Source organism: Rousettus aegyptiacus, unplaced genomic scaffold (assembly GCF_014176215.1).
Source record: "Rousettus aegyptiacus isolate mRouAeg1 unplaced genomic scaffold, mRouAeg1.p scaffold_m13_p_5, whole genome shotgun sequence".
Lineage (NCBI taxonomy): Eukaryota > Metazoa > Chordata > Mammalia > Chiroptera > Pteropodidae > Rousettus > Rousettus aegyptiacus.
Window position 1 is genome coordinate 48,690,629 of NW_023416308.1, and position 13,281 is coordinate 48,703,909.

Genomic DNA, 13,281 nt, shown 5'->3' on the forward strand with positions numbered 1-13,281 from the left:
TCTGTTCAGCCCTAAAAGGGTTGAGTGGCAGAGAAACTTCCTCTTTTAAACTATGGTTTAACTGAGAAATGGCACTGGATAATGGGTAACTCTCCTCAGGGAAAAAAAATGAACTTCATCATTTCACCAGATATACTTATTCATTTTAAAAAGCCCAGCCAATAAAAGTATGTGGTATGTTTAAGCTTTGATTTCCTGTTACCAGTGAATAAAAAGCCATGGGAATGTAGTGACTTCATGAATTAATAAAAATGCAAAAAGTTTGCCATTTCTGCTTCAAATATGACTAGTTTCTCCTCCTAGATTTATGCGCTTCTCATGTTTTCCCATTATTATTTTAATCCTATTTATAAATGATTGAACTGTACCCTCTGTGACCCCACCCTAACCCCAGGTAAAAAAGAAAAGTATTTTCCATTCATGTGTTAATTGATTTATTGCTAGCCAATAAATTCAAGAACAGTATACATGTTTTACATGTACCTTCCCCCCAACATTTCCTTGTAAGTCATATTTCCTCATGTCTTGCTATGCGGCATCTAGTGCCTATGACGGGTAGCACTCAGTCCCGCCAAAAAATTTCAGTAACTCCACTGCCTCACAAATTCCTTTCACAAAGTTCAGCAAGTACCCAATAGTATATGACGTGAACTTAAAGATGCAGTGTTTCTGGCTGCCAAGTAGTATCTACAGTTTTCCCTTCCTTACTCCAGACTCCTGGTTAGTCCAGTGACGCCCTCCCCACCATGAATAGGTGACGTGCCTGCCGCTCTGTTTTGTGCTCCAATACACTCCACAATGAAGTCACCCCTTCGAAGGTGACTTACCCTCATGTCCGCACACATTCTCAGAGCTGTGCAGCCACGTGCTACCAGTTCATTACGGTGATTTTAGGGTTGCAGACTTTTGCCCCCTACTCTTATTGCTGTTGTAGTCCCAAGAGCTAGGTAAAGTGCAAATACAACTAATTCATAAGACTCCTAAGTTACATGTATGATTAAATTTAATGCCGCTGAAACTTATTGAATTTCGTTAACCAATGGCACCAAAAAAGTAAATTAGTTTAAAAACAATAATAATAAAAATATAAAAATGAATAAATTTAAGATTGCTTTCCTTTGAGGAGCATCACAGCTCTTGGCATACAGCATGTATTCCTTACATGGCTATGATTAAAGAGTGATAGCTGATATCCTGGAGTGAGCGTATGCCTGTCCACTAGCCTGTCCCTTTAGGGTAATTTTTTCCCCTCGAGATGCAAAGAACTTTGGTGCCTCCACCCAGCTGCTCTTCTGACAGGCCCAAATTTGTCTGATCCATAGGATATGCACAGCTTAAGCAGTCCAGCTGCAACCTCAGTTTACATAAGCAAAAAGTTCAAATACTATTTTGGAAAATTAAGAAGACATTATTTTCCTGGATTCTGGTTTGTGAATATTTTGCTTTCTCACACACTACAAATGTTTTACGGGGTTCTCTTCCCCTTTCCTAGTCCAGTGCATATGCTTGAGTTAGAAGACACAGAAAACTAAGACACCTAGATTGAAGAAGTCAGTAAGCAAGAGCCTTCCTTGGAAAAGTTCTGCATCAGGCATGGTGTTCATAGATAAGTAGCAGGGCTGTGGTGTCGGGAAGGGAGTGTTTTTGAGTTTTATCCTGGTAGCCAGTGGTTCCCAGTGAAACTGGGTGACCATTATTATCACCTTATCAGCATTTTACAAATAAGAACAGATAATCAGGCCCCAGCCTTGAGATTCTGATTCAGAAGTTCTAAAGTAGGGAACAGGGAAGTTTATTTTTAAAAAATAAATTTATTTTTAATGTAATATATTTTTAATTCTCCAGGATATTTGGATATTTTGTCAGGTTTGGGAACCACTTCAGCATAGCTCCCATTCCCTTTATGCTAAGGGCTGTCAAGAATACCTGGCGTGGGTCCCAGTAGCTGAGGTACTAGTTTCTTTTTCATTTACTTACCAAGCTTTTATCAAAATCCTGCTCTGGATCAGGTACTGTGTTTAGTGTTGGAGATAAAATCATGAAAATGAAGTCAAGTTCCTGCCTGGAGGACTTTATAATCTAGTACGGAACACCAGATTACTGGTGGCTGGGCAGCAGGTACACCACAGATGTGCTCATCACGTCGTGATCATCGTGAATTTGTATATTTATTATGGCAGTTTGCTGGCAAATGACAGTAAGGGTCTTGAGGAAGAGATGCCCTGTAGAACTCACACAGGGATACCATCTGGCCTCACCGCAACCTGGATGACAGACAAATGCCCTAATTATGGTGAGTGCTATGGCAGATACATAGTATTCCTGCCATGAGAACATACAGAATAAGCACTTAACTCAGACTAGAGGATCCAAAAGTCTTCCTGGAGGAGAGCTAGTTTTTGATGGACACACAGTACTGAGCTGGGCAATTAAGAGTCAGGATGTTGCATGAGGCAGAGAGAATGACATGGCAAAGGTACAGAGACTGGAAAAAGCAACTCATCTAGGTAACTGAGGTTCAGCAACCCAGCGTAAAGTGAGACTAATAAGAGATGGGGTTGGGAGGTTGGCTGAGGCTAGAACATAGGGACCTTATATGTGCAATGCTATGAAGCTTGGACTTGATTGATCCTATAGACAGCTGGGAGCCATAAATCATTTTTTGAATAATATTATTTTTATTATATGTTATATATATATTATATATATAATATATATAACATATTTATTTGATATAGAGCCATGTATATATATGTGTGTGTGTGTGTGTGTGTGTATCAAATAAAACCACACATGACCCACTAGACAAACACTAATATTTTGATGTATTTCATGTGTGTATATTGCATGTGCATATGTATATATTTTTTCTAGTGGTAGTTTTTAAACAGAGAAGTGACATAATCAGATTTTCATTTTAGAAAGGTCACCTTAGCTCACTGGTTCTCGACCAGGGGCAATTTTGCCCCGAAACGACATTTGGCAACATTTGAAGATGTTACCATTTTTCACAACAGAAAGGTAAATGCATCTAGTGGGCAGGGTTCAGAGATGTAGCCGAACACCCCACAATGCATGCGGCAGACCACCGCACCAAAGTGCCACCAGTGCCAAGGCTGAGAGACCGTCCTAGCTGTAGCACAAAGAACGGATCTGAGGGGGCAAAACTCGAGTCGAATAGACCACGTAAGAGACTAATGAGATGGTAGTGGCCCGAGCTAAGGCAGCAGCAACAAGAAGGATGAAAACAGACAGATTTCTGCACAATTTAGAATGTGGAATCATGAGAACCTGGCGAGCGGATGTGGTGGGTGAGGAAGAAAGAGGAGTGAAGGTGAACTTTCCATCCTGACTTAGGAAACTAGATTGATGATGGTGAAGAATATAGGAGGAAGAGCAGACGTGATGATAAAAATGAACACGTGTGCTCATTTATTCAACGAATACTGCTTGAGAAATGCCATGTGCGGTACTATGGGACAAAGCTAGAGCTCCTGACATCACAGGCGTTAGTCGTATGAGGACAACAAAAACAAAACAGAGAAACATAGACTAAGTGCTAAGAAGGGAGAGTTCTGTATGCTCTGGGGGCGTGTTTTGAGGAATGTGTATCTTAGTCCTGGTATCTAGAGTCTGGGTAGGTCCCCTAGAGGAAAATGACATTTACAATGATTCTTCAAGGATGAGCTAGTTATCCAGGCAAACAAGTCATAGAAAACTATATTTCAGGCAAAGGAACAATAAGTTCAGAGGTTCAGAGGTGTGACAAATGCCCTGTGGCAGAAGAGATGAAGGAAGGTGAGACATGAGGCTGGAAAGTATATGCAAGGACTAGACAATATAGGGTCTTCTGAATGTAGAGAAGAATTTGAACTTTCACCTGAGTGCAAATGAGAATCATCAAAATGTTGAGCGGGGTGTGGTATGTTTCAATTTATATTGATCACTCTGACTAAAGTGTAGAGAACAGATTGGCTTGAGACAAAGCCTGAAGACTGAAAGACAATGAAGGAACTATTGCAATAATGAGATGATAATTGTCTTAATGAGGGAAGAGGCAAGAAGATGTAGAAATATGGATGGTTTTTAAAGGGAATTCTGAGTTTGAATCTACAGGATCTGTTAATTCATCAGATAGGAAGGAGAGGATGTGGAAAGAAGACATGGAGAGTCTGAATTGCCTATGGTCACCCAGGTGGAGCTCTTTAGTGGCCAATAATTAGAGTACTCTGCCAGCACTTAGGGAAAATGACCTAAGGTTTTAGTTAGAAAAAAATATTTTTTAAAACGAATATTCTTGAGCCTCACTCTAATCTACTGAAAGAATTTCTGAATGGTATCTGCAAAGGTATAGAGACAAGAAAATATTTTTTGGAGGTAGAGTAAGTCTGGCAAGTCTAGCATACAGGTACCTATAGATGAGTGGAGTGTGGGGAGATAAAGCCTGAAGGCTGAGGGGTTGCCTGGGAGTCTCGTGAGATAAAAGAAGAGTCTTTTTGGATAATACCTTATAAGATTTTAAGTAGGAAATTGATAAGATCAAATTTGCATTTTATTTTATTTTATTTTTTTGAAGGTCCTCAGTTTTTATTTTTAAATTAATTAATTTTTTTATGGTGGCATTGGTTAACAAAATCCAATAAGTTTCAGCTGGAAGTTTGCATTTTAGATAGATTTTTCTATTAATGGTATAAAGGGTGGAGTCCAAGAAAGAAATTATGGAAGTTTAGCATAAGGCAGAATGAGTGAAGCTGGAGAAGTGTGGACATATGGGGGAGATCTTTAAGACATGGCATCAACAGGTTTTAAGAGTAATGCAGATGAGGTAGCTTTGTATCCCTTGAAATCACCAAGTCCAGAGGATTTTGCCAGCAAAGCTTTCATGATACCACTGTTGCTTTTATTCATGCTATAAGTGGAAGCCATTCACATCAGAAACGTAAAGTAAGTTTTAGGAGGGCCTGGGATTAAGTGTAGAGACTCTGGGTCTCCAAACCAGCTGATTCCTGTCTTCTGCCTTCTAAATTCACAACCTTTGCATACCCTCAAGGAGCTTGCATCCAGTGGCATCCGCTCTGTTCCAATTGTGCTCTAGGCATCTTCTAAAGTCTCATCTTCCACCCACCTACCACTCTCACATACTGATTACAGCCCCTGCTGCCCTCACTCCAACTCAGGCCGGGGGCTGTGTGGGCGCATTGTGAGGGCTGCAGCCCCACTGGTCCTGGAAAGAATCTTAACTATCTGGTATGTTCTCTTGGCTTCCCGCAAATTGAATTACTTGCCGGTCTCAACAGTCCTTTGCTCTTCCCATCTTCGGGCTTTCACTCATGCTATCTTTCCCTCTCATTCCAGTTCGACCACTATCTTCTTCCTGTTGCCATCCCTGTTTATCTCTAGGAAGTGCTTACAGGCCCCTCAGTGCTTTTTACTTACATCTCTTTATTGTACTTATCACCTCTTGGCTTGTATTCCAGCTCTTTATATAGCTAACCTTCTCTATTGCAAAAGCTATCAGAGAACAGGGTCCCTACTGCAGTCATATTTGTTTCCTCCAAAGCACTCAAAATAGTACCTAGCATGCAGGACGCATGCAGGCTCAAGGAAGCTGTAGGGAAAGGAAGAATAAAAATAAAAGCAGTATTTAACTTTTGGATATTATCAACTGTAGAGCTGATATTTCAGAGTAATATGAAAAAAAATCCATGATATTGATTTCGATTTCCGTTTAAAATTTGAGCGAAGCTATAAAATACACATGGATGCTTGAAGATAGAAAATTGTTTGGCCTCCCAGGTTTTATGCTCAACTTTCGTGAACTATGAAACAGATGGAAGTTTGAAAGAAAGAAAACTGCGTCTTGCCACTTTTTACTGATTACAGACGTAGAATCTCAGTTAATTTAATTCTCAATTCTCTTTGCTGTTCTCTCAGTAAAGGAGAGGACCTGATTTCATACAGAGCAGTGAATCATTCCAGTGTCTTAAATCTTGAGCTGTAATTCAGGTAAAACACCCCTTGGCTTAGGATGATAGATGAATTTGAGAGAAGGAACATAAATAGTAAAAGCATAATTATTCTCCAGGATGGTTTCATAATAAGTAAGGCATCTTTATAAAAACATACGTCCAGAAACCATCTTTATAGGGTTTACTTTTTTCTTTACAATTCCCTTATGAATTCTTAAGTCTGACCTAACCTCTCATTAAAATAAAATGCCCAGAAACAGAAATTCTGTTTCTCATTTGCAAGAAGAGTCAATGTGCCGTGCAGGTTAAGAAGGAAAGCTCTGGATTCAGTCAGCCTGTGTACCTTGGGCAGTGTCTTCTAATTTCTCTGTACTTCCATCTCCTGATATATAAAATGGGAGTAGTTATAGTATTCACATCACAAGAGTTGATGTATTTAAACGAGTTAGTTTGCACATAGAGTGTGGGAACACTGCCTGCACACATAGTAAGTCCTCAATAAATGTAACCATTTTGTTACTACGTCTTTATGTATGTTCAAATACAAATCCATTATTATGTAATTTCTTCCTGGCTACCTGAGGGACAAATATGCAAATCATTGATCTAAGCAATAATAGGGAAGGTTTCTGAAATTTTTTTTCAACAATGCACTAGCCAAGAAATGTCTTCCTACATTACAGAGCATTAGAAGTATATTGTCTCTCTATATTAAGATATAATGGCAAATGTGCTGTTGATTTTCCTTCTGGTAAAAGTTAGGCATTTCTTCAATGAAATTGTTTCAAATTCTTTCAACAGATATGATAGCCATCCAGGACTTCCTGCGTCTGTGAGGGGAAATGCTATGGTAAGTAACCAGAAACTAAAGGTTATGCTAAGGAATTCAGAATTAATGTAATCCCTGTTTGGCTATCTAACTAAATAGGATTCTCCCTGGCTGAGTTTTCAATTTGCTTTAGTTTAGATTTCTTCTAAAGAGTTCAGGCCTTTGAGCCATGCTTCTCTCGCTCAGGCCCGCTTCCACGTATGAAAGTGTACTATCCCCTCAATAAAGCTTTTCTTTCTGATGTTAAAAAAAAAAAAAGTTCAAAGTTTTCCAATTGTGAACAGTTTCCAGTTGGCTCTGGTACTGAAATATTCAAACAGCAGGCTCTGCCCTATCTCTCTCCTTTAATGCATGAGCCCCAGCCATGACACCAGCATCAACAACTGCCACCCTCTAATGAACTTAATATCTCCCAGGCACTTGACATAGATCATTTCATGTAACCCCCAGAGGAAATCTATGGAGTAGGTATTATTATCTACCCATTTTAAAGGTGAAGAAACTGAGGTTTAGGGGATTTAAAGATCATGTTCAAGGTCTCTAGTAAATGGTAGAGTCAGGATTAGAAAATCTGGGTCTCTGTAACTCCATAGCTGGAAGTCAATAATGCCTACAGCTCCGTCAGCCCTAAAACCCTATTCACATATGAGCCCCGGTTGCTCACTGTCTGCAGACTCAAACTGAGAGGCAGACTAAAGTGACATGCATCCAGCTTTGCTCTCTAAGAGGACAGAGCCCTACTCCAGTATGCTTCTGTACTCTTGCTTTTCCTTGGAGCAGTGCTCAGAGCTAACTTCCCTCTACCATTTGAGAGCCCTAGGGTCTAAGGAAGGCAAAAAGTATTAAAAAAAAAAAATGCAGATGCCTAGAAGTTATAAACAAGTAGAGCGAATTTGGACTGGGTTTGAAAACCCAGTCTGAGGATTAGTAGATATCTTTCCGGCACTCTTAATTACTGCTTGCATTTAACCATTTCGCTGCTCAGAGAATGTCACTCTAAAAATAAGACCTGGGAAAATAAATGCAACTTAAGCCAGTGCTTGTTGGTCCCAGTTAATAACTTTTATGCAAAGTAGGAGGAAGAAAATAATGAAACTACTATCTAAAACAAAGCTTTTGTATGATATGTAGATTTCCATTATTTATTCATGGAAGTCCTACCCCCTTAAGCCTGCAGAGAGCTGGAAGTTAGTTGTTGATGCTACAGGGATTCTTGCTAAGATTCCAGGTGATAAACTTCCCATCACTTGGTTGGCATCCTGGCAGGAATCATATAAAGGGGATTCTGCATTTTATAGGAGATTGGACTATATTATTAGATAACCTTCCACTCAAAAGAGAAGAAAGCTGCCATTTAAACATTTTCTTCATTTTAAAAGAAACAAAGAGTTTGAGAAAACAATTTTTAGAGCTAGAGAGAAACTTAAAGATATATAGCTCGGAGTTTCTCTCAACCTCAGCATTATTGACATTTTGGGCTGAATAGTTCTCTATTGCGGGGGACAGTCCCATATATTATAGGATGTTTAGCAGCATCCCTGGCCTCTACGTACTAGATGCCATTAGTTCTCCTCCACTCAACTGTGACAGTCAAAAATATCTCCAGAAATTGCAAAATGTTCCTTGAGGAGCAAATTACCACCAGTTGAGAATCATCTCTCTACAGGTGAGGAATCCAAGGTCAAAGTAGTCACCATCAATGAGAATGAAAACAACACACATGGCCTTGGCCATTTGATCACTCCTCATCTCTGAAAAAATTTTGGTGGGTCCTATTGTTAAGTGGTATACCAGCTCTGTACCCCTAGAAATACACCTCTGGTATACTTACCACACTGGGCCAGTGTGGGCTTCTTGAAGCTGGGACTGTCTACCTCCTGTGTCTCCCCACTGCCTGGCACAGCCTGAACACTCAGAAATTGAAAAAAGAAATGAATGAGTGGTTTTAAGCCGCAAGGTGCATTGGTGAATTTGACCTTTGCAGAAAAGCAGACATAAAACAAATTCAGGGACACCTTGCAAAATTACTTTGTTGACTTACCAAGGCGTTTGATAACATCAGTGAGCTTAGGCTTTCAACTCTGACAGCTGTTCTACAGGTTTGGCTGCCCTAGGAAGTTCTCAAGTAGTCTAAGGTTACTCTGTGACGGGTTTGTTTGTCTCACCATGTCAGAAATGCAGACAGTATTCAATCAGCAGAGTGAAACCGGGGTTGGGTAGAGGCCCTTATTTTGCTCAGCCTATTCTCTGTTTTGTGTTTGAGAATATAACTGAGATCCTAAACGCAAGCGCTTGAGACTTTGGCTTCTGACCTTATGGGACATTCTTCTAGCTTATTAAACTGCAAGCATCAACAGGAGTCCTCCAGGAAACCCGCTATAACCACAGAAGAATAGTAATGGCTAAGGATAAGGACGTTCTAAGAGCTAGACACCATTCTAAGTATTTGACAGCTATTAATTCATTAAATCTTCATAGCAATCATGAGGTGGGGGTTTTGTTGCTGCTGTTACTATTTGTTTGTTTGTTTGTTTGTTTGTCTTAATTTCGCCAAGAAAGAAAATAAAGTACAGAAAAGTTAAGTAACTTGCCCAAAGTTATACAGCTATTAAGGGGCAAGACCAAGATTTGAACCTGTGTAGAACTCATACACTTAACCATTATACTTTCCTGTCTCAGACATGCTTTTATGAGTCCTAATATTATAAATATTCAGTGTCTCAATTTCTGTAATAATCTTTACTAGAAATCTTGTACATATAATTTTCTACCTTGATGTATTGTAAATAAATCCATAACTGTGTGCATGGGAGGCATGAAATGTTTAAAGCAAGGTTCCTGTCTTCAGAAAGTTTACCATCTAATTGAAGATATTCACATTAGCTAAACAGTTAAACAGCTAAACAGCTAAAAAGCACAGGGTTAGGAATCAGATCGCACGAGTGTGAGTAGCCAGTACTACCTTTTATTATCTGTATCCATTACCCAAGACTCAGTTTTTTCATCTGCAAAATGAGAATGATAATCTTTACCTAATTCATAAATTTTTTCTCAAGATCGAATGAGAGAGGATATTCTTAAAGTGTATTGAAAATTGAATAAATGAGTAATGTCCTTCAACTATAAGATAACTAGTACCAAATGAGGGGACAAAAATGTGATAGAGAAGTTCAGAAGTGGAAATATTATTGTGGGAAGAGTCATCTTGGAATTTAGTTCAGTAAATATTAGTCAATCTAATATATGCTGATGCTATGCTAGGTGCTCAGAACACAAAGGATAATACTGTGATTTCTTAGTTATTTTAGAAGTTGGTCCACTTCCAGGGTCCTAATTCATTTGTCTTCAGATCCCTGGTTTTCTAGATCAGGGTAGGGACTGAACTGGGTAGTAGGGAGGAAGGGGAGAAGTCTAGTGGTAAAGTAAAAGTGGAAAGAATGCAAACGACTTTGATATGACATAATAGGTATCAAAGAGGTGCATACAAAAATACTATGGTAATTCGTTCTTCCTGGGAGAATTGGAGAAGAGCTTTGAACTTGACTCTGAAGGATGAATTGGTATATTTCAGGAGAAGAAGAGGAGAAAGAGCACAGATCAGGAGCAGAGACATGGAGGCCTAGGAAGAAGTTCATAGCATTTTAGAGAACTGTGTGTACAGGGCACTTGAAGAGAACTGGGGAGGAAAGGCTTAAATCTAATGCTGGAAAAGGATTTTGACACAATTTTTCTGCACAGAGGTGTTCGAATCTCATCCTCTAAGCTAAGAATGGGAACTAGACTTCGTCTTTTATGGCAACTTCATGCCATGGAACATTATTTTGAGGGGGGTTCTGAGCCCAGGACCAAGCCCTAACTAAGCATCTTTGTGCTAAGGCCCCTGGAGGGCTTACCTCCACTCTAGATAGAGGAAATTCAGGTGCTTCCCAGCAGCTCCAAGGCCTGTGTTTGGCCTTGGGTAGATGTATACCCCAAAAATATAGTGCACCGATAAACTAGTAAAGTAGAGAGAGGTGATTTAACATGGGCTCTGGAAACTGACAGACTGGGAGTGAGTTCTTTCCTCCACCAGCATGACCCGAAGCAAATGACCTGACCTCCTGAGACGTCACTTTTCTCAAGCGCAGTTTTCCAAAAGTAAAAATAATAGTAGTACCAACCTCATAGGGTTGTGAAAATAATGAAATAAAGTAATCTATATGAAGCCCTAAGCACGTTGCCTAGAAAAATCAATGTGTATTTGCTGCTGCTGTTACTTATAATAATAATAATAATAATAATAATAATAATATCATATATAGCTTAAATAAAAGGGGTCTATAGAGCAGCGGTAGTGTTCAGTTTTCTCTTGTCCGGTACTTACCATTGACTAGCAGTTACTTTTTAAAGTTTTATTACTCGAAAAAAATTCTTGCAAAGTTAATGTTGAGTGTAAATAAACTGTCCATATTTTCCCTTAGTTATATAATTTATATTTCTATGTGTTGAAAGCATCCTTAACACGTTTGATGAGTAGGGTTGATCTTGAAGTAAGGGATCTGGCAGACATATAACCAAAGGAAGTTATATTCAGAGTCTTAGGTGGTAAAAATCCTTCCCAGCTTAAGAAGGTTCATGTCTTTCCCTGAGCCCTCAGTTTGTATATTTTTCATTTCAGTATATATTTTCACTATAAATAGTTGTGATCCAGGAAGCCACAGAAAGATACTCTGGTCTGTGTAGAGGAAATCTGAAGTTTGTTTGGGTGTTAGAATGGTTGAGAGACCATGATACTTGCTATTTTCTTAATCAAATTTATTTATTCTGCACCAATGACCAAAACTACAGATTTGGGAAGAATGGACTTATAAGATCCATGACTAATTATTATTAGCACAAATAAAGACCTGGAGAGATATAAAAAAGGAAAATACCTTGATGCACTTTAGGAAGAAAAAAATTTAGCTGTAACTGATCTTATTTCTCAAGTGATTTGTTTCTGGTTTTATTACCTCCGATTGGTATTCTCACTGTAGTTATGTTTTGCTTATAATATTTACTTCTGAATTTTATGTTAATGTGTTAAATTATATCCAATGACCAATAAATTATCATTGGGTTGTTTTTCTTATTAATAAATCTCCTTCATGTGTATTCAATTATGGCTCATAGAACTGAAAACTACAAGTCAGAGAAGTTTGGGTGGGGCTTTATAGGAAATAACTGACCTAGATCTTGAGAAAGAAAACAGGCGGGAGTGAAAATACTAGATTGTGAGGAATGTCGGGATTAAGAGCTTTAGAACTGAACAGACCTGTGCTGAAGAAGTAAAAAGCTGGAGCTTTGGAAAGATTAGAGATTTGGTCTTAAGCATTCAGGGTGAAAATGAAATGTAATGGTGAATGTAAATGGAAAGGGACAGCTTGGGAAAGACAGAAATGCAAGAGGCAAGGACTGGGTAACAAAGTGAGCTAAAAATAAGGAGACTAAAATGGGAAGTGGCTGCTGCCCTGGTTCAGGGACAGGCGCAGGATGAGTTAAAGTGAAATCAGGAAGAGCTAGTTTGACAGAGGAAAGGTGAATGGAATTTGGGCAAAAGAAAGGGAAGGTGTGGGAGTGGATAATTCCCCCAGGGTTATGAAGACGAATTAAAGTTTAAAAGTAGGGCAGTGATGGATTTGATGAAATCAACATAAACATTGGCTAGTAAAGAAAACAACTTTATCTCTACATCGTTCTACTAAACCCTGCAAAACGAGCAATGATACTTCGAAAAAAATTTATAAGTTCATACTTTTCAGCACCTTTGTTTCAGAACTACTAATCAGCATCTTCGTCTGTTTAGGAGGTACTACCGTTCTATGTGAACTCTGTGGATAGAAACACTTTTTTTTTCCAAATCCATCAAGTTCACAAATTTTAAGGTCCACTACAGGCTTCAGTAACCAGCTCTTGATACAATAGGTGCAGTGTGAAAAAATATAGAAAATTCGAGCTACTGGGGCCATGGAGAAAACACTCCCAACTTTAAAGAGATCAATTTCCTTCCTATTTTCCATGAACCTCCTTAAGATTTGTGTAGTGCTGAGTAAGTTTGTAGGAAATCTTTGGCAGGGATAGTCTCAATATCTTGCCTGAAGACTCGTACTAAAAGAATTAATGTGGGTTTGGGGATGTTCATGATCACTCGAAAGTGGCAGAAACGACAAAACATTATAGGTTGAGAAATAAATGTTAGGAAAATCGATCTGTAGTCCTTAGACTAGTACTTTTAAGCTGAGGACATTTTTGTGGGGACATGTGAGTATTCTGGCTAGAAAAGGTCCAGAAATGATATTGCATTTTCTATTTTAAAATTAGCAGGCAAAGCTATACAATTCACCTCTAGAAAATCAACCAACTGACAGTGCATTTGTCCCCAAGCCAGCAGGCATGAGGGAGGGAAGTGGCGTGCCTCCGTGGGATGCTTCCCTGCTGGAGAATGAGTTTTTCCAAGGTAAGTCT

The 13,281-nt window shown here is 39.0% G+C and overlaps 1 protein-coding gene across 8 annotated transcripts in view; it reads left to right on the forward strand.

The window, feature by feature from the left end:
• Positions 1 to 13,281, forward strand: part of EXPH5 (exophilin 5) — a 73,415-nt gene that overhangs the window by 47,939 nt on the left and 12,195 nt on the right. For 4 of the 8 annotated variants that reach the window (XM_016160575.2, XM_016160574.2, XM_016160578.2 and 1 more), the window contains 2 exons: positions 6,771 to 6,819; positions 13,138 to 13,273. In XM_016160575.2, the coding sequence (XP_016016061.2) occupies positions 6,771 to 6,819; positions 13,138 to 13,273 (185 nt within the window). The remainder of the gene's footprint in view (positions 1 to 6,770; positions 6,820 to 13,137; positions 13,274 to 13,281) is intronic. The other 4 variants (XM_016160576.2, XM_016160580.2, XM_016160577.2 and 1 more) reach the window with 2 other exon arrangements.